A 21,672-nucleotide genomic window follows, 5' to 3' on the forward strand; every position below is an offset into this window, starting at 1 on the left:
CAAAACCATTTTTCTTTTATATTCACGAGGCAGAAGTGGCCACTTAAGTTGGCGTGTTAACCTTCCACTTCCTTGCTTCTTAGGGAAAACAGTCTTTCCGGGAGCCAGGAACCCTCCCCTCCCACTCCCACGCCCCAGCAGGTGCACGCGAAGCAGGAGGACGTGCTGCACTCACGCTGGGCTGCATACCTTCCCAGACTCAACTCCTCTCCCAGCCCACCTCTCCCAAATCTGTCTGGAAGAAAAAGCAGCAGTAGGGAGTCTCTAATCTACTGTGTTGTTATTTTAGTAAAAGTTGGGGGACCTCAAGAGCAGAATTATTTAAAAAAATTTTTAAAAAGATTTTATTTGAGAGAGAATGAGAGAAAAGGAGCGCGAGGTGGGGGAGGGGCAGAGGGAGAAGCAGGCTCTGCTGTGGGATCAGGTCGTGATCTCAGGGTTGTGAGATCAAGTCCCGCAAACGGCGCTGTGCTGGGTGCGGAGCCTGCTTAAGAGTCTCTTTTTCCCTCTGCCCCTCCCCACTGCTCCCTTTCAAAAAAAAATGTATGCAAATAAGTTAAAATAAATATAAATAAATATAAGACATATATATTTGGTTCCTGGCACACAGCTCCCAAAAGTCTTGGAATCTGCAGTGATGAGTGTCTTTTGTATGCTAACGAAGTGTCTGGTTGGGGAGCTTCAGCTAGCTTCAGGACGCTTGCCAGAAAAACCAAGACATGATTAGAGGGCTGGCACATTCAGCCCCAATCCCTTACCATCTCCAGAAGGCTGGAGATGGAGTTAATTACTAATGGCCAATGATATTATCAATCATACCTACTTAATGGAACCTCCGTAGAAACCCCTACACGGCGGGTTTCAGAGAGCTTCCCAGTTGTTGTTGGGAAGGTGGTGTCCCCATAGGGGCCACGGAAACTCTGTGCACACACCCGGTCCCATCCCAACCCTGCCCTATGCATCTCTCCATTCAGCGATGCTTGAGTTTGGATTCTTTATCACAGCCCATAGTAGTAACTAAAATGCTTTCCTGAGTTTTGTGAGTCATTCTAGTGAGGTACTGAGCCTGAGGAGGGGGTCGTGGGGACCGCAGATTCACAGCCAGTCAGTGGAAGTACAGTTGGTAACCAGGGACTTGGCCATGTCTGACGTGGGGTGGTCTGGTGAAACTGAGCTCTTACCTGTGGGGTCTGACACTTACTCTGGGAAGTTAGTGTCAGAATCGAATCGCCTTGTAGGACACCCCGTTGCTGCGTGGAGAGGTGGAGAATTTGCTGGTACTGGGAAAAACACCGTACAACTCTGATGTGGGAAGTCATGCGGTTCTGGGAACACTCAGGAAGGACCTCCAGTGAAGGCCAGGATGAGGACAGAAGGGTTTCTGGAGGAGCTGGTTAAATGGAGATCTGAGGCTGGCCAGCCGAAGTGGGGAGGAGACAGTATGAAGAAAGAGGGTGTAAGGATTCTAGGCAAATCACTTGTAAAGATCAGGACATGAGCTTCTCATTGTAAATACACATTTAAATTGATGTTCTAGGTTTTGTACTTTGTTCTTTTATGAGTTGGACTCGTGTGAGTCTGTCTTCTGGGGTCCAGTTACATTTTGATGCCGACAAAGTTGATTCTCTCAGTCTACACATCAGATGATGAGATCAAGGAACACTGTGGGCCCACCCAGGCAGCACCACTCATCTGTGTGCCAAATGTCTTCCTGGACAATACTACTCACCTTTTTTTTTTTTTTTGCATGATTATCCAAACTGCAGAGAAAACTTAAATATTTGTGGTCGGACAGTTTATTCAGAGTGGATAACTGGAAGATGGGTTCAGTGTTGTTTTGAGATAGGGTTTTCTTTTAAAACCTGACATCGATACTCTCCATGGTACCAGAAATGGCCTAGCAAGGATGGTGGGGGGGCACATACCACCACCCAACCAATGATGCTGGCTTTTCCCCACATTGCTGTTTCTTTTCAAATAAGCATTCCACATCTGTGCTTATTCATTTCCATGCACAATATCAAGTCTCTAATTTACACCCTGGAGATGAGTGTCAATACTAGGGCCATCATTTCTAGAAACTTTGTGTTTCTTTAGAGCCTTTCCTGGCGTGTTTGGCACCAGTGAGGGTGTGCGGCTTGCTTAATACATGCATAGGACCTCTCCAAGAATGTTCCATTCCAGATTGCTCAAACACAAGCTCATTGTCACTCACTCCAGCCACTGCAACAGTTCTTAAGAAATGCAGAGTCAATACACCCACGACGAGAGCGATGCAAAGTCACAGAGAATCCTTGTGGTTTTTCCTGAGTCAAACTTCTGTTTTAAACATTTACTAGAAAAGTTTGCTGACAGAGCAGGAAAGTCATCAGTTAGATTTTAAATTGGCGGTTTGCTTTTTAGATAAAAACGGCCGCTGCCCCGCCAGGTGATCCCTTCAGGCCCTGAGGGAGGCCCCTGGAGCGAGGTGCCCTGGTTTGCCCTCCCAACACGTCCAGCATTTACCGAAAACCTATCTTCAGAGATAGACTCAAAAGCTGTTTTCATGCTTTTATTGATAATTTGAATACGACCTTAAATGTAGTTGTCCAATATTCCTTTACACATTTCAGAGAAAAATAAAGATTCTCCTGCAAAGATTTTATTTCTATTTTGATATATTCACATTCCGTTACACATTTCATGTTCAAACATGTTCATTTATAGTGGTTTGTGATTCCCATTCCTTTACAGAGGCTGTTTTTTTCCTTTAACTTGTTTCAGTGTTTTTTTCTGGAAAAAAAAAAAAAAGGACCAGCACCAGGAAAGGAGCAGAGCCCTAGAAACTTCTACTGTGCCTGAACCCCTGAGACCAAGAGCAAACCCTGTTTGGGCTTCGCACACCCAACACAACAGGCAAATTTGGAAGGAAGCAGTCACAACAGCATCACTAACCCGAGACCTATAATGGACATAAAATGCGGGGTGCTCCACGTGACACAGGGAGCCGCTCATTTGTCCCCCTGGGTCAGTGTAAGAAGCTACTTGCTGCGATTGTCAGCGACGTGCCCTCCCCGACACCAGCCCCTGGCGCACGTGGGCTCATGCCTGGCGACCTTCCTTTTTCTCACGCTTACAGAACTTGGCTCTTTGTTCCCTTGCTATGATCTCTAAGGCTTCGTGACATGAGTCTGGCAGCTCTGGGGTCACGTTGGGGAGGTTGGATTTTCTGACAGAGCGAAGCCACATGAGGCTGAATAATGCCGCTGTGGCCCCACACCCCATCTTGTCTGAGGACCAGCCTCTGAGGGCAAAGGGAGGTCCGGCAGGACTGTCCCTGGGAGGATGGCTAGGGACAGAGGGACAGATGGCCTTAGGAAATATTCTGAGGTCATTCCCTCTCTCCCCCAGCAAGGATTTCTGGCGCTATGTCTACAGAGAGAAGCCCTGAGAAGACAGGTGATGAGAACCAGAGACGGAGGTTGGACTTTTTCATCTGATTTCTGTGCTACGGAAAATGAGGGCTGTGCGTTGGGGGCAAACACATCTCTTTTTGATGTGTTGTGAATGCCTCAAAAAAAAAATGATGAAAACTTGCTGGACACTCCATTTTGATCCATGTCAACATGAGGGGATCTTCTGGTGTGACTCTACTGTCACAGAGAAGAGCTCTCCTTGGGGTAACCCATTCGGGGGGCTGAGCCCCTGGGGCGTGCAGCTGGGGGGCCGAGCAGGTGCAGAAAGAGCAGAAACCTTTCTGGTACACAATCAGTCTTGGTTTCATTTTGTTAGCCCTGGAAATGCTTCTTTACAGATTTCTGCCTTAACACCCTGCACTTCTGCTAACATTGAGAACCATTATAAAACCATTTCTAAAAATGTCTGCTCTATAGGACCTTACCCATTAGAGTTACAGTGAAGCCAAATGTACTAGCGTATTCCCCAAGCCGCAAAATGAATGTTTAAAATCAAATTACAGACTTTGTAATGTTTTCAGAAGAACAATTTCTTTCTAAGCTCAAATAATTCAATGGAAAGGAAGCGCATGATGTTTTGATTTCTTTCCTGCAAGGTCCACATTCAACATTCAAGTTAACTTCCACAAGTTCTCACTAGTTGACAAGCTGGTTTATGCATAGTTGATATTCCATCAATGGGATCTATAAAGTTAGAATTCTTTGGGATAAACACAGAATTTTGACTATGGCTTGTGGTTCTTTGGGAATAGATACTCTGAAAATTTAAGTGAGAGCATTGCTCTTAAAGCCAAGGATGTAATTCTCAGAACCCCCTGTCGGCCGTCTTACAGAGAACACTGACAGTAGTCCCTTTAAACTATTTCCTTACCACTGGTTTCTTCCCAATCTTTGCTGAAGGTACAATGTAGGAAATTAAACCTGAGAAATCTCTCTCTGCATTCTTAAATCCAGCCTGACTTGAATTCCCCCCGAGAATGTTGATCCATAGGAGAGGTGGAATGCACTTCCCCTCTGTGCTCTGGGCTCCGCATGTTGCTGAGGCCTGAGAGTACGTCTTGTTGTTTCTCTGGGCACAAAGAAAGGTATACCAGGAGCTTCTCCTGTAACTTTGTTTTTGTGGTTTTGGAAGGAACTGGAGGGGTGTGTGCGTGTCTGTGTGCGTGCATGCAAGAGGGAGAGAGGGAGAGAGTTTGGAGAGAGAGCAGCGAAAGGCGGGACCCTTTATACATTTCCAGGTTGGGCGGTGGGGGGCGCTGGCTCTCGGGGCTGCAGCTACACGTCGAACCAGTGGTCCCCCATGCAGGCGCGGTTCCACTCACAGCTGCAGGCCCAGCACCACTCCAGCTGGCACTGGGGCTGTGGACACTTCATGTGCATGCATCCTCCTGCGGGCACACAAAGGACATGGGCAAACACCTGGAGAACACTGCTTCCCACACCCACACACAGTCCAGAACTGACTTTCTAAGGGGTTGTCACAAGCCATCCAAGGGCATTCTGAAGTTAGGACATTCATTCATTAAGAGAGGAGCGAGGGTGAGGCATGCCACTCCCATCTAGGACAAATATTATTTGTAAATCCGCGGGTATTTACTTCTCCTGAAATGGGATTTAGAGACAAATGCTTTGTGTTTCACAGACGGGGTCAATTCCTTATTGAAATGTATGTTGTCTAATGTTTAAAATAGATGTTAATATACTTAATTATTTAACATATAACATATAATATTACTTGGCTTGGCAAAATTCATGAAACAGGAGTTGGGAAAGCAGTATTAAAGTATTTAACAGAGGAATGCCTGGGTGGCTCAGTCAGTTAAGCATCTGCCTTCGGCTCAGGTCATGATCCCAGGGTCCTGGGATGGAGCCCCACATTGGCTCCCTGCTCAGCGGGGAGTCTGTTTCTCCCTCTGTTCCTCCCCCTTCTTATGTGCTCTCTCTCTGTCAAATAAATGAAATATTTTTTTTTAAAAAAACTATTTAATGGAGAATACATTCCTTAATGTTATTAAGATGAGTGGACGAGGGAAACTGGGCACTCTACGTGGATTACTTCATTACTCCTCAAAAGCACCTAGGAAGTAGGAGTGTTACTCCCTTGTAGAATTTTCTCAAGGTCAAGTACTTCTAAATGGCAAAGCCTGAGATTTCACCAGGGTCTGTCGTTCTTTCCCAGAACAGGGCCTTTGCCGCAGGAGATGAATGGTCCCTTATTCCAGGACTTATTTTGGATTCCTTCCCTTTCCACATTTGTGAAATTCATTTCTTATTTGCTTCTGGGGTTCAGACATCAAGGCTGCAGTGGCATGCCGAGGAAGTTACTTGTGTGCGGTTATATGCAGAGAACAGTTTCTGACTGAATTTCCTAGATAATTCAGGAAAATGCAGTTCTTTGCTTGAATCTGACATAACATTGGATGTGCTTTATTATTCAATTGTACCAATTATCTTGTTAAGTCATTTTTTTCCTGCCAAATTTTCCAGGTAATTGCTTCTGTACTGCCTCATTTTTATTATTAGAAATAGGGCATAAGAACTTCCACTGATTTAAAACATTTATGAAGATGTAACTAAAGGGATTTGTTGTAGGATAATTTAAGGGCATTTAAAACCCCCTACTTTGCTACTTCTGTTTGGTTTGTTTTAAACAGCATTTAAAAATTATAAATATGCAGAAAATAAAGGGAAAACTCACCTATGATACTTTCCCCTTAATATTTCCCACTTAGGATTACACAATTGCAGGACTGTATAATTTTTAATACATATTTAATGACTAAACGCTTATGATGTAAATAATGTTTTCCTACGATACTAAAATCTTCAAAAATACTAACATTACAAATAACATTTTATTATAGAAACTAGAATCACAATGGCTCCATAGAATAAGAAGAAAGGAAACAGGAAGAGAGAATATTCATGTTATTAACTTCCTTTTCCCCCTGGAGCTTAATAGATGGAAGGCAATATGCTAGCTCCCACGGTATGGAGAAGCACCAGGGACTCTTGATTCTAGAAGCTTTGCCAACATAAAAGTGACAGCGAGTGTGAAACTGCTGACAACATCACTGGACTTCGTGGGCACCGAAGCCAAGAAAACATGGCTTCCCTCCTAGAGAATTCGGTCCACTGGCTGATGCGGCTATGTCCACCACCATGGCGGGGCCAGCGGCTCTTCCATTTGATTTAATGAGAAGTTCTTGAACAACCTGAAGGGACATTTAACTGGCAACAGGCACTTGCTGATGAGAGAATGGACGTGGACACTCATCTGTTCGAGGTGCAAGGGAAGGAAGACGCTTCCCAGGCTGAAGGAGGCAGGAGGAAGCCGAGAGGCTTAGCCTGTGTTTAAAACAGGCAGGAGCCTCACGTTCATTGCAGCTTTGCTGCAGGAAGAACTCCTTTCTGGGATTCAGGTGACTATGACACAGGCCGTGGATTTACTGTGAGAATGAGATCATGACACCAGCTTTCCTTGCCCACTGAGCTCACATTCTTCTCTGCGGTATGCTATAAAACAGTTTAGACGAACAGTAGGTTATTATTAGCAAGCTTGAAGTTTCAGCTTTTCTGGTCATGGGTTAAAAATCTATCGGTGAAAAATGAGGGCTTTCCGTTTATAGTAAATCCCAATATTTCAAAGAAATCGGGGATCCGGTGGTGCCTGGGTGGCTCAGTCGTTAGCGTCTGCCTTTGGCTCAGGTCCTGATCCTGGGGTCCTAGGATCGTGCCCCACATCGGGCTCCCTGTTCAGTGGGGAGTCCGCTTCTCCCTCTCCCTCTGCCTTCTGCTCCCCCTGCTTGTGCTCTCTCTAATTAATAAAATCTTAAAAATAATATGTTTACATGCTATCCCTTTGACCAGCTACTTTTTAATTCAAGGAGTACTTGTTGGGTGCTCTTCTGGGCCCAGGGGAGAGACAGGCAAGGTTCCTGCTCTTCGGTAACAGCAAAATGGTCTCTTATTATATAGTGTGCATTCTCGAAATATGTGTGAACTGGAGCACTGGCCTGTGTTCATCAGCACCGCGCACCCTCCCTCCTGACGGCTCTGCATCTTTTCTGACTCCCAGTTGCCCACACGGCACTGCTCGAGCAGTGAGGACTGCAAGAGTTCCTGCCCCTGGCTCCACTGACGTCCTCTCTTCATACGTGATGCCAGCCCCCCTTCCAGGCGCATTCCAGCGCGCAGAGGAACGCGAGGACTCATGGCACACATTTGTTTATTTATTTATTTCCAGGAGACCATCATCTCTGAGCCAGGGACTTGGCTTGAGCTGAGCCCATTCCTACTGCTCTGAGCTGTGTCGTGCTCTCTTGTTTGCATTCAGGAAGACTTTCTGAAGGACACAGCTGAGGAAACAGGCTCAGAGGCCCATCCTGAGACTGCCGGGTTCCACTCCCCAGCGAGCCAGCGGTTCGCGGCCTAGCACCCACGAGCAGCTAAGGCGCCCTGAGGAGAACGTGGGAAAAGCTGTACCTGGTGCTTCGTTTTATTTCTCATCCGCCACTACCTCACACGTGCATGGGTGTCTCACACTCAGAACGGGCTCTGGGCACCAGGCTGTGACGGCTTTACGCTGGTTGGCACATCCCGACTGGGTGGTGGCAGGTGCCCCGCTGGCTGGTGCGAGGTCTCAGAATCACCGTGAATGGGGCAGCCTGAAGCCGAGCAGACCAGCGCTGCAGGGCAGGGAGGATGCACGCCGACTGCCCGCAGGCCACACGGCCTCCGTGTCATCATCCCAGCCCTGGAAGCTCAAGGGGAGAAGAGAAACTGCAGCCACAACCACGGGCACACCGTTATGGGGCTGAGTGGGCCTCCCTCTGTGTCCCTCAGTGGACTCATTACAGGGGCTACTCNACCTCACACGTGCATGGGTGTCTCACACTCAGAACGGGCTCTGGGCACCAGGCTGTGACGGCTTTACGCTGGCTGGCACATCCCGACTGGGTGGTGGCAGGCGCCCCGCTGGCTGGTGCGAGGTCTCAGAATCACCGTGAATGGGGCAGCCTGAAGCCGAGCAGACCAGCGCTGCAGGGCAGGGAGGATGCACGCCGACTGCCCGCAGGCCACACGGCCTCCGTGTCATCATCCCAGCCCTGGAAGCTCAAGGGGAGAAGAGAAACTGCAGCCACAACCACGGGCACACCGTTATGGGGCTGAGTGGGCCTCCCTCTGTGTCCCTCAGTGGACTCATTACAGGGGCTACTCGTCCATTAGGACAGGAGTGGGAAGGGCAGTCCTTCCATCTGCAAGCTCCCCAATGTGTCCCCATAGCCACGGTGGCCTCCAGCATTTACTGAGTGTCTCAGGGGTGAGGTGCCAGCCCTTCTTGGGAGATGACATCATGGGTTTGTAGTGTTGTTAGGGAGAGAGATGTTCAAATACAGATCCTGCGTTTCTAAGCCTGTTAACCCCCACAAAGCAGGGCCTACATGTGGGCTCCCAAAAGCCTGACAGCAGTTAATGTCAGTTAATCCAGAGGCATCTCCAAATGGTCACTTCACATTCTTAAAATTTAGAGAGTAGTTGGTAAAAGGCTAAAGGAATAGGTTTATTGAGAAACATATGCATGTAAAGGATATTTTAATGAAGGAGGCAAGTGTCATAATAATATAAGGCACTGAATCTTCAGAGAAGCCAAAGCCCGAAGTGCATGCTGGTGTTCAAAGGTATATAAATCGGGGTGATAGGAAGGAAAAAAAGAATTTCACGGCCAAAAAATTTGGGAACCAGGTAATTAAAATTAAACGGATTTCTTTACAAATGGAATTCTGAGTTGCTAATGCATATTGTGAAAGGGAATATATTGTGATTTCTGTGAGCGTTAAATGATCGATATTTGTAGGGAACTTAGGACAAGCATCCAGTAAATGCTCAAGACAAATTAATTGTTTGTGTTGTTGTTATTATCCAAGAGGGACAACCAGTAGGAATGACCAGCGACCCTTGCCCTCCTGAGTAACTCTAGATACCAGAATACTGTGGGCGAGACTCTGAGAAATACTGGGCTGGGAAGTTTCCGTAATATATGTATTTGGCTACACTAGTGGACAACTGACCAGATACAAAATGTCTAATATTATTAATAAATAATAACAATAAGGGCAGTTAGTGTTTACTGATTGTCGAAGCCAGGCACTGGGCTGAGTGTCTGCCATGCATGACATCTCGTGATTCTGCCATCATGGGGCGGCTCTGTCTTCATCTTGCTTTGACAGAGGAGGAGGCCAGGCTTAGGCAGTTAAAAAACTTGACCTGGGAGAGCCGAGATTTGCATTCTTGCGAATGGCTCCAAATTCCCTGAGTGCTGAGCTCCTCAGTTACGGATCCTTCTAGAGATCCTGACTCTTACAACCACGTGGCTCGCGCTCTCCAAGCAGCACTCACCAAATCCTCACTTTTTCCGTAGCCCAGACTCACCATTTTTTTCCACGGGCACATGGCAACGGGGACAGGGCTTGGTGGTTTTCTTGATTGTTTCTTTGGAAGCCTCTTCCCACCGAGCTTGCTCCGCGGCCTTCTCATCAACTCTGTAAGCCTGCGAAATGAAGACAGAAAGAGCTGAAACTCAGATCTTTACGTTGGGGTTGACGTGTAGGTCCTTGGAGACACTGGTCCAGGAAATTCTTAAGAGATGGGAGTACCTTCAGGCAAGAAGCTCAAACATAAACTCACTTGACAAGTGGTGTGCAAGGCCTGACATGCACGGAACGTAGTTTTCTTGGCATGTGATCTTTGCTTACAAGCTGAGAAAACACGGCTTGATTTTATAGTTCAAGATCCTTTCTTTGGCTGTTCTGAATAATGGTAATGAATAACATCTCTCAGGTGTGAAACATGCAGGCAAGGTGACAAATGCTCTGCAGACACTTCTTTCTTCGAAGCTCTGGAAATAAACAATGCCTGGTGCATTGGGGGTATGAGGGATTGAGTGAATTTCTTGAAAGGCTTGGAACTAGTATCTGATGCATGCTGTTACGTGATACCTCAGGATCTGTCACATGGCTAGCTCTCAGAAATGTTTGCAAATATTATTATTGTTACAGGACTGAGTTATTTCTGACTCTTAGCACGAAGAGGAGGAGGGGTCTCATGTAACCACACGGATACTCATTCTGCTCCTGTCTAATCACGCAGACACGGCAATCTCTTCTGCGTACTTCAGTACTGAATGACATGTGCAGAAAAAGAATTGGTACATTTTTGGATTCAGTACAAGAAACTTGTGGTCTAGGTCTCTGTTTAAATATATTCCAGTATGTTAATCCAAACAGAATCTTTCCATTCTGGCCTCCATAGTATTCAAAAAATCTTTTTCTTCTATGCTTTAAAATTAATATGAGCTGGCAAGTCATTCTATCAACTTGTAATAACTATTTAAAGATATTTCCAGAGCTATTTTTATGTTAAGAAACTACTAAAACTAACTTCAAAGAGAAATTGGTGAAGAAAGCAAATGACATAAAATGCTCAAATACTCTGACATTACTCTAATAATAATAATGATAATACTTCAGACACTTATAACACTATTTTTTACACTCTGACTTCTATTATTTCAGTGCCCCTCCCAATAACCTAGAGAAAACAGTGGGGTTTCTAATAAGATACTGAACTTATTTTTACAAACGAGGCCTCTGAGTAATTAATAAAGGTTAAATGCCAGGTTCAGGATGCTTACGTCGTATATGGCAGCATCAGTGCTCGTGAAATGTAAACATTTGGACAACCCGGAGGCGCCGGGTGGCTCAGTCGGTTAAGCATCTGCCTTCGGCTCAGGTCATGATCCCAGGGTCCTGGGACCAAGTCCCGCATCAAGCACCCCGCTCAGTGCGGAGTCTGCTTCTCCCTCTGCCCCTCCCCCCGCTTGTGTGTGTGCTCTTTCTCTCTCAAATAAATAAATAAAATCTTTAAAAAAATTTGAGAAAACCTGAAGGATGGAAACCCAAAGCAAAGATGCTCACACACGGGCTTCTAAGGCACGACGTTGTGCCCTGAGAATCAAACTCTGGGCGGCACCACTGTGCTTGGCAGGGTTCTAAGCGGTGAGAGTGACACGGCCTTCGTAGGTAGCCAGCCTCTGATCGCCTGCACGGTGAGGGGCCCGAGCAGGTGCACGAGATGGCGAGTAGAGTCCTCCACCCCACAGACGAATCCAAGTTTCAGCATTTCACTATCAGATTCTAAATACTTTACAAACGTTTTTTAGTCTCAGTCAAGACACCGAAAGCAAAGGCAACAAAAGCAAAAATAAACAAGTGGGACTCCATCAAACTAAAAAGCTTCTGCACAGCAAAGGAAACCATCAGCAACGTGAAAAGGCAACTTGCTGAATGGGAGAAGATATTTGCAAATCTTATATCTGCTAAGAGGTGAATATCCAAAATATATATAGAACTTTGATAATTCAATAGCAATAAAACCAAGCAATCTGATGGGAAGAAAACGGGCAGAGGATCTGAAGAGACATTTTTCCAAAGAAGGCATACAAATGGCCTACAGGTACATAAAAGGTGTTCCACGTCACTCATCATCCGGGAAATGCAAACCAAAGCCACGATGAGCTATGTCCTCACGCCCGTGAGAACGGCTGTGACACAAAACAAGCGAGAACAAGCATTGGCAGGTGTGGAGAAAAGGGAGCTCTCGTGCGCTGTTGGTGGGAACGTAAATTGGTGCAGACGCTGTGGAGAACAGTATCCTGCCCTTTGTGACAACACGGGTTGATCTCAGGGCATTATGCTAAGTGAGGTGAGTCCGAGAGAAAGACAAATACTACATGATCTCACTTACACGTGGAATCTAAACCTGAACTCAGATACAGAGAACAGACTGATGGCGGCCAGGGGTGGGTTTGGGGAATGAAAGTAGTTAACAATACCCTATATATATCGGAAAGTAGTTAACAATACCCTATATATATCGGAAAGTAGTTAACAATACCGTATATATATTGGAAAGTAGTTAACAATACCATATATATTGGAAAGAGAGTAGACTTTAAAAGTTCTTATGAGAAGAAAAAAGTTATATCTATGTTTGGTGATGGATGTTAACTAAATTTGTGGTAATCATTTCATTATATATATACATATACACACATATAAAATCATTATGTTGCACATCTAAAACTAATACAATGTTACATATCAATTATATCTCAAAAAGAGAACAGTGTATTATGAGGCAAATAACTGTGTTTATTTTTTTTAATTCTAACTTCAGTACAGTTAACACACAGTGTTACATTAGTTTCAGGTGTACGATGTAGTGATTCAACACTTCCCTACGTCACCCGGTGCTCATCGTGACATAAATACCTGTGTTTATACCTCACTTGCAGTATTAAGTGGTTTTTATTAGTGTTTGTATTTCTGTATTTCCAATAAAGAGCGAACTTGTCCAAAGCCAAGACCCCATTTGTGTCCTCCTCACATCTCCAGCATCTGGCAGAGGGCCTGGTCCCCAGGAGGCACTCAGTGGGCTCTCAGCTATTTTAGCTCAGTGAACGAAGAAAGGACACAACCCACCAAGACACAAACATGATAATCATCTGGGAATAAGACCCCAAGAACCAGGTGGGGCAATGGGGGGCATCCTACTGGTGGTCCTTGCAGTGAAGAAGCAAATTTCTTTCTGTTAAAGAAATCCCATTCACAAAGGAAACTTCCTTTATAACTCAGAGGGTGTCCTCTGATTTGTTACTACTTTGTTAGGAGATGACGGAGTAAGTCTGATGGCTAAGAACAACCACAGGTACTGAGAACTTCCTTTGGCCCTGGGACAATTTACAGGCCACTCGTGGCTGAGAGTGCAGTGCGATAAAGCTGTGGTAATGACAGCGGTTGCAAGATCTAGTCAGTAGCTTTGGATCTTGAGTGCACATCTTCCAATCAGCTCAGATTCACATGTGGGCCGAATCCTCAGTGATACACAGCAAATACATCCCCCAACCACATGTTCCAAGATGTTCTTTCTAAGTTCCAGGAGCTTGTAACTCGAAAGCGAGGCTTTAAAATTGTTTACTGGGGCATCTAGATCAGAGAAATATATAATTTTACTCACTGAAAACTAATTTCAAAATGTTGCTTTTCAGCAACATGGCACACTGTGCACTGAGTGCAATTTCTCCCTGGTCTCCACATCTAAAACTGATGGATGAAATATGGAAGAAAAGTCTTCACTTAATGCATGGCTGGTCTGGTAGAAAAGGACAGGAAATCCCTCGTGGCTAGAACAAGAAAGAGAAAATCCTCCTGGCTGAGGGAGGGAGGAATCTGGGTCTTGTGATGGGGCTATTTTCCTGGTCTCGGGTTGCCGAGTCTGGCTCTTTACAGGCCCCGAGAGCACAGACGGAGAAAACCTGGGCCAGAGCAGGTGGAAGGTGGAATCAAATTTTCCCATTACACGCAGACAGCCTAGACTCCCGAGGGGTGACCTCCTCACTGATGGACTAGCGGAAAAAAATCTTCCCAGAGGAGAGATTTGATAAAGAATTAATAAAGCTTAGTGCTGGTTTCAGCCTTAGGGTGAGGCAGGTTGGGGAGACAAAGCCTCTCCGAGAATTCCTAGCCACTAAGCCTCATACACAAGGTTTTGTGAAAAGAATTCATGCTACTGATTAGTGGAATAAAGAACCGGAGCCAAGAAGTTAATTTGAGATATTCTGGGTACTCTGGTAGCATACCCAGGAACCTGGCTGAAGCAAAACTATTTTCCATAGAGTAATGCACTTTAAAAAGCCAAACTTAAAAAAAAAATCACACAAATAAAATTCCAAAGAGCCCGAGATCACAATAAAAAAAGTTACCTGGTACAGAAGAAAACAAGCTATCATGCGTGAAACCTGAAGAGCCTGACCAGCGAAGGTTGTAGATACTGGAATGATCAGATACAGAGTACAAAATAAGTGTGCTTGACAGGCTCAATGAAGTAAAAGTACACGAAGTTTGGTAAAGGCATAAGAGACTATTATAATTAACCGGGCAGATTTGAAAAAGAGACCTATTTCTTTGTTTTGTGTATTTTTCTGAACACAAGGAAACCAATGATTAAAATTAGAAACTCAGTTGATGGGTTACATAGCAAATTAGATACAATTGATGGGAGAATCTGTGAGCTGGAAGATGAAGGAGGAGAAAATTACACAGACTGCAGATCAGAGAGCAAATGGTAAAAAACATGGAAAGGAGAGTAAGAGTTCGTGGGGACAGAGTGAGAAGGGACAACACTTTTCCAGAGTTCTGGACCAAGATAACAGAGATCGTGCAGGAGAAACAGTAGTGAAGACAGAGAGGCAAAGAAAACAGATTAACTACAAAGGGGTTATAATTATTCTGACTGCAGATTTCTCACCCCACGGATGCTAGCAGACTGTCGTGTAATATCCACAAAGTACTGAAAGAGTACCAGTCTACTTAGAATTATATATCAGCAAAATTAACTTTCAAATGAGTATTAATAAAAACACTTTCAGACATAAGATCCAGGGTATTTCCCATCAACGGACCTTCACTAAAGGGACAACCAAATAGGATAGAGTCCAAAGGAAGACCTGAGTCACAACAGGCAACTGTGAGCAAAGAAAAAGGTTCATTGACTATACAAAACTATCAAAATCATGTTCAGTTTATTGGTTTAAAAATATCAAGGTAGAACTAACACGCTGGACCAGACCTGCACAGAATTCAGTGGCTCTAAGGAGCTTGTACTATTCAGGCTGAGGGTCACTGACTTCGTTACATTAAGCTATGTTTACATTTCCAGTGTAATTATTTTAAAAAAAAAGAGAAAGTGTTTTGCTTCTAAATAAGGCAAAAATTAATGGAAAAAGCAAACAAAAAAGTCAAAAGGAAGGCAAGAAATGGAAATAGAGAAATATAGAAAGATATAGAAGTGTCAAGTGGCAGAAATGACTGCAAACAGCTCAGTACTCAGCAGGTGTGAAATGGACAGTAATCTAGAGAAAGGGTTGGTGAGCAATGGCCCGTGGGCCAAATCCGGTTTGCCACTATGCTGTAAATAAAGTTTTATTGGAACAGTCATGTTCATTCATTCATATATTGCCTATCGGTAGAGTTCAGAAGCAGGCAGCTGCAGGACTGAGGATTTGTTTCCTGGCTGGCTGTCAACTGGGGGTCGTTCTCAGCTTCTGGAAGCAGGCTGCCTGCATTCCCTGGCTCTTGGCTCCCTTCATCAACAATCACAAAGGTGGAGGAGGAGTCCTTCTTATGCTCGAATCTCTCCTGCCTCTTCTTCCACCCCATCTCTCTGACTTCATCTGAGAAAGGTTCCCTTCTTTTGAGGGCTCATGAAATTAGATTGGACCCAGTTGAATCATCTAGGAATCACCCCCCAATCACATCTGCAAAGTCCCTTCTGCCAGGTAAGGTACCATATTCCCAGGGGCCAGGGAGTAGGGTACGGGCATCTATTTATTAAGGGCCATTACTGGACCTACCATACCGGCCCCCAGTCTAAGGTGGGGTCCTTAACTTTTCTTTTTTGTGTCCACACTTCTCAGAATGTTTTAAATTGCAAAATATAAAATTCAAAGGATGCCAACTATCTTGAAATATGGTTATTAAATAATAGATTTTTTGGCATACTACTGTGTGTGTTTTATTGTTGTTAACACACTAGTTATCAGGATCTAGTGGTTGATGTAAAATTACCATTATTTTGAGGTTGTGATGAGCGTAAGTGATGTTTTAGGATATCTGCAACAACTCTAACTTGATACGAAAATGTAAGTAACTTCTATTGGATTGAGTCACAGGTAGTGCTGACATTACTCTATTTCATGATCAATGCTCAGAAGTGAAGGAAATGTGGAGTTTTAGTAAGGAGTTAATGAAAATACAATGCAATTTTTCCCATCCCAGTTAATGGACCCCTGAATTCTGTTCATAAACCTCTCGCATCCCAGATTAGGAGTCCCTGCTCCAGGAGATAGGTGGTTACAAGGATGTGGACAGCATCCTGGCTAGAACAGCAAGAGATTATAAACAACCGATGTGTTCATCTACAGTTTGCTGGACATATAAATTGTGGCATATTTATAACCATGAAATAGTACACAGCTTTGAAAATGAATGGACTCGGGAATACACGTCAGCACATTGAATGTCAAAAAACATAATGTTGAAGGAATATAAAGCAATTTGCAAAAAAATACATACGATTTTTTTAAAGGTTGAAACAAATTTGTGATAAGATAGTATAGGCACTTTTAAAAAACACTCATTAGATAGCAAGAACACATAAATGCATGTTAAAAATCTAAAGACATACAGAAGGTGATTCATACACAATGTGGGGCAGTGGTCACCTTGGGCACGAGGGAGGTGCGCTGGTTAAGGGCTCACGGCCAAATGCCAGAGATCGGATTGAAGCTCTGATTCTTATGGTGGGTGGGGTGCACGTGTGTTGACTTTATTTCTTAAAAATCATTATTCCTTAAATTGCATGTGCTTAATATACTGCTTTATAATATATTATGTATGTACATATATAATGTCTTTAACTTTTCATATTAAGACCCAAATATTATAATATTTTATTTTAAATATGTATATGGAAATTATAGTAAAATAAGTTTCTAATTTTCTCATTTTTGCTACTACTGTATGATTGCATTCACTATTTAAAGGTATATTTCACTCATTTCAAAATGTACGTATTCATTAAGAAAATTTTGAGGTGAAGGAAAGGATTAAAGAATGATAAAATCATCTGCAGTCCCTCCCCAGATAGAATCAGTCTACATTTTTATGCATATATTTTCAGTCTTGAAAAATTTTTACATATACACATCATTTTTTGTAACCATTTTTTTCCTTTGAAATACATCATGAACCTTTCCCCACATCATTTATAGATGTACGTGTGTGTGTGTCTAGAATTTTAGTTTGCATTATTTTCCGGGGTCTGAATGCATCATTTCCTCAATCACAAAATGTGAGTGGCTCGTTATGAGTCTAAACAACCTTGAGATAATATGTTCTTAAAGAGGAGTCTGTACTTCTCATGAGGATTCCTTGGCAGAATTCCCCTGGGTAGAAGTTTCTGCCTCTGGACATGTGCATATGTAAAGGTTGGACATGTTGCCAAATTAAAAGCATTTTCAGGGGCGCCAGGGTGGCTCAGACTGTTAAGCGTCAGCCTTCTGCTCAGGTCATGATCTTATGGTCCTGGGATCGAGCCTGCTCAGATGGGAGTCCGCTTCTCCCTCTCCTTCTGCCTCCCCGCCCCCGACTCGTGTACTCTCTCTCTCTCAAATAGATAAAATCTTTAAAAATAAAAAAGCATTTTCAGCTGGGTGAATAAAGTATTTATTTTGACAAAGGATATTATGCTCCCCCCAAGAAAAAGAATCAGAGAGCAACTTCAAGAAGCCTCAGAGACTATCAACGGCACATTACTGAAGACTAAGAATCAGAAAACTGGATTTGTATTGACATGCTTGCTCTTTCAGAGATGAAGGATAAGAATTATGGCATGTGAAGAGAAAGAATTTCCTCTCAAAATACCAGTTTTCTCTGTTTCTTTTCTGATCCCCAGAGCATGGAGAACAAGAACACGGTGAGCGGGACTTGAAGCCCACCAGGTGTGCACGAGGATCGCTCCCAAACAGCTGTGTCCTTAGCATCCCCAGCCCAAGGTCCCTTGGGATAGGGTACTGCAAACTCCACTCCTGGTTACACGAGACAAAATACGTCTCGTGTAACCAGCTGCACACTGGAGTGAATGGAGATGGGTCTGCCAGTCGGCCTGCCGTATCTCAGCAGAGTGGGAGGTAGGTAAGGAGGTTTGATTCATGGTAGAAGAGGGGAAAGGAACATGCTAGAACAGCAATTTCTGTTTTCACCTTCAAGGCTTTGCTTTGTCAGCATTTCCCTTCCAGACTCCGGGTTTGGAAGACTTTTGTGTATGGGAGAAAGCACACCTCCTCTTTATTTTAAATGCATGGACAGTTTCTACAGCATTGGAAATACTGAAACTTCTATTACTCATTTGAGAGGCCAGTCAGGATCTAGAGCCTTAGGCTGGCACCTCCTGGGCTAAGCACGGACGGCTGCAAAGGGATCGGGGGCTTTCCCAGGGTGCTGAGGGGAGAAGAGCCCGGGCAGGCCAGTGGGGCGGGAGGCGGTACCGAGAGGGGTGGTGGAAGTGGGCACAGAGGACAAACTTCTCTCACTGATACGGTGACCACACATCCTGGTTTGCCTTGTCTGAGACACTGTTTTATTCTGATGCTTTGACCTGCGGGGCCTCACAGACACCAGAGGGACCACTCCTCCCAGGTCTAGCCCATTCCCCGAGACAGTAAACAGCTCCAGCAAGCCCTTCACATGCAAACCAACCAACCCGGAGCCCGCACCCCCAGCCCCCTCCTCTAGTGGGCTCTCGCACTCCTGGCCACCATTCCCCCATCCTAATCACACCTGGGCCAGGTACCAGACAACTAGGGACAGCTCCTGTCTCCCAGAGCCCACGGAAATTGTTCAAACCAGCCTGTTTCCCTTGCCTCACCCATTCCTTCCCATGGAAACCACAGTAAAGGTTCTTGGCCGTGTTTTCCCTGCTCCCTCTTCCTCCTGACCAGCCCCGGTGCTTCCCTGCGGGGCCCTGCAGCGTGTCACCCCCNGGCGGGTGCCCCCCCCCCCCCCCCCCCCCCGGGCCCTGCAGTGTGTCACCCACCGCTCCTTTCGGGATTTGGGAGGAACATACTATCTTTTCCATGGCAGTCATTCCCTAATCTGCTGGGCTTCGGACACGAGACGAAAACCTATCCTTTAAAACAGCTAGGATAAAACTGGTCTATATCTATTGTCCCAGCAAAATTATTAAAATGCCCTTCTGTCTCAGAAGTATCCTGGCCAGGATGATAGGTCATTGGGTGTTGTGCTCATTAACCATCTGATCTAGGGCTTCCTTTGCCGGGAGCAGGGCTGGTGTCCTGAACTCTGCCTGATACACAGCGAGGGCTCAATAGAGGCTCATTGGCTGGCTGACGGCGGCTTCTCTTAGAGAGAATCACCATATATTTTCTGGTTGCTGTAACTCCCTACTTCCTGTCCACTCTTGTTACTGGGGAATAAGCCCTGCTATATTGTATCTGGAAGGTGAAGAACAAGAGAGACAAAATGGACTGGCCAAGGAGCAGGGCTGAGAAAACCAGAGAAAAGAGAGCCTTGGCTACCCAGGGACCTAGTTCTAGACTCTTTCTGTGAGGGGTGCATCCGTGACACCAATCAGCTCAAGAAGATTGCTAGATCATCACGTTTTATAAATTTAGGGGATGATATAGTGAACCTCTCAATTAATAGAGGCTAGAGATCAACCCCAACCACATACACACATAGCCACAACCTTGTTACAGACTCTGGATACCAAATCTGATCAACAGGAAGAGAGTTAACGAACTGATAACACATCAAGTTACGGCTTTAGTGCTTCATGGATCAATACTTAGGTGTCGTGGCTGCATGACCTGAGAGATTAGATTTCAGACAAGGCAGGGGAGAGAATGAGTATTAAGTCATTCTATCTGAAATAATATATACCTGATGTTAATCAGGTATAATCCCACAGGGCTGCAGAGGCAAAAAGAGGAAGTTACAAGTTCTGTGGTTTCAGACCTAACATTCAGAGCAGACACATTCAAAACAGGCCAATGAAAATGCCGCCCAACATGCATCCCTGAGCATCCTTTTCCCAGCACCTAGTGCTGGCTGAGCTCACAGTGGACTCTCCAAACTTCTGGACAGACTGATCCGATGACTATGGCACTCGGCTGCAAGGGGCACTGGAAAACGGGGCTTCTAGTCTCAGAATGTGAAAATCCAGTGGGGTGATAAGACGCAGGCAGTGATGTGAGCCCTTACGAGAGCAGCCAGTGTTTAGAAGCGATACCAGGGAAGAATACATTGAGTCTCTTGGAATAGAGCACACGGAGGACTCTAGAAGGATGGAGAAACTCAATGGAAGTGAATATCCAAGCAGGTGCTTTCACAAGTGATGGGCAGAATTTGAATAAATAAAGGGGGGGTAACGGGGCCACTTTAGACAGAGGGAATGGCGTGGCTACATATGGGGGTGTGACAAATGTTAAATAAACCTTCGTGAGTAAACAGGACAGGAAATGGAAGGAAAGCACCTGTTCAGGAGGGTCCCAGGTGTCACGTGCAAACTAGCAAGAGAGTCAGAGAAGCCCGCAGTGTTAGGGGGCACAGACATTATTTTATAGGTGAAACACAGAAGTTGTAGGCATACTGCAAATGGTCTTAAACAGGTTGTTTTTATTATAATAAGAGGTGCCATTTACTGAGAACCTACTATGTGCCAAACCATATCTCTCACCTTTAATCCTTGTAATAACCCACAAATGATATCATGCAAATGCGACCCTTGTTTTGCAGATGAAGAAAATGAGTCTGGAGAGGTTGCATCACCTCCCCAAGGAGATGTAGCTGGAAATGCAGACGTAAATCTGTTGGCCTCCTAAGCCCTGATGTGCCCACTGCAGTGCGGGACTTCAGGAGCCAGTCGGAGCCGCAGGCAGGTCTGGAGCATGAGGAGGGCTTTCGGTCTAAAGCCTGGAGCAGCACGGGGGCAAGCTCTCACTGACGCTGGCCAGTCCCCCTGCACTAGAGTGGGGACACTTATCAAATTAAGGAGGGGGATCCATGGGCAGAAGATGTGGTATGGGAAAGGATGAGCAGCTGGGACATGGTGTCCAGTCCCTGGCTGGGCAGCACGGTGGAGAGATCCCCGCGGCAGCTGGAGGTGTGGGATCAACCCCGAGGACCCAAGGTGGGGGTTGAGAGATCTCAGTGCCCACTCTGTGGACAGATGCCTAAAGCTACGGAAGTGCTTTAGAAGCGCACGTGAGACAAGACGCCAAGGACACGGTGGTGGAGATGCCCACGTTTAATGATCAGAGACAAGAGGAGAAAGCCTGGGGCATGAGAAATTCCCCAGGACCTCAGGAACAAGGCAGAATGGTGATTGTGTGAAATGCTTTTTAGTTTCATGCTAGAGGAGTTTCTGAGAAGCCTGCCTGACAGTCAGCCAGCTGTCTCCTGGGGGAGGTAACTCTGACCACCTACCTATGACTGATTAGGGCCCAGGTGTGTAAGAGACTGAAAAATTAGAAGTTAACCCGTAGAAAACTGCATATATATATATATATATATATATA

At 45.1% G+C, this 21,672-nt stretch overlaps 1 protein-coding gene across 1 annotated transcript in view; it reads right to left on the reverse strand.

Moving 5' to 3' along the window:
• Positions 1 to 2,485: 2,485 nt before the first annotated feature.
• PRKN (parkin RBR E3 ubiquitin protein ligase) overlaps positions 2,486 to 21,672 on the reverse strand; it is a 1,042,635-nt gene continuing 1,023,448 nt past the window's right edge. Inside the window, exons 11-12 of the mRNA XM_034669425.1 lie at positions 9,888 to 10,005; positions 2,486 to 4,843 (exon numbers count right to left, since the gene is read on the reverse strand). Of these exons, the coding sequence (XP_034525316.1) occupies positions 4,731 to 4,843; positions 9,888 to 10,005 (231 nt within the window). The 3' untranslated portion in view covers positions 2,486 to 4,730. The remainder of the gene's footprint in view (positions 4,844 to 9,887; positions 10,006 to 21,672) is intronic.

The sequence above is a fragment of the Ailuropoda melanoleuca genome, chromosome 10 (genome assembly GCF_002007445.2).
Source record: "Ailuropoda melanoleuca isolate Jingjing chromosome 10, ASM200744v2, whole genome shotgun sequence".
Classification (NCBI taxonomy): Eukaryota; Metazoa; Chordata; class Mammalia; order Carnivora; family Ursidae; genus Ailuropoda; species Ailuropoda melanoleuca.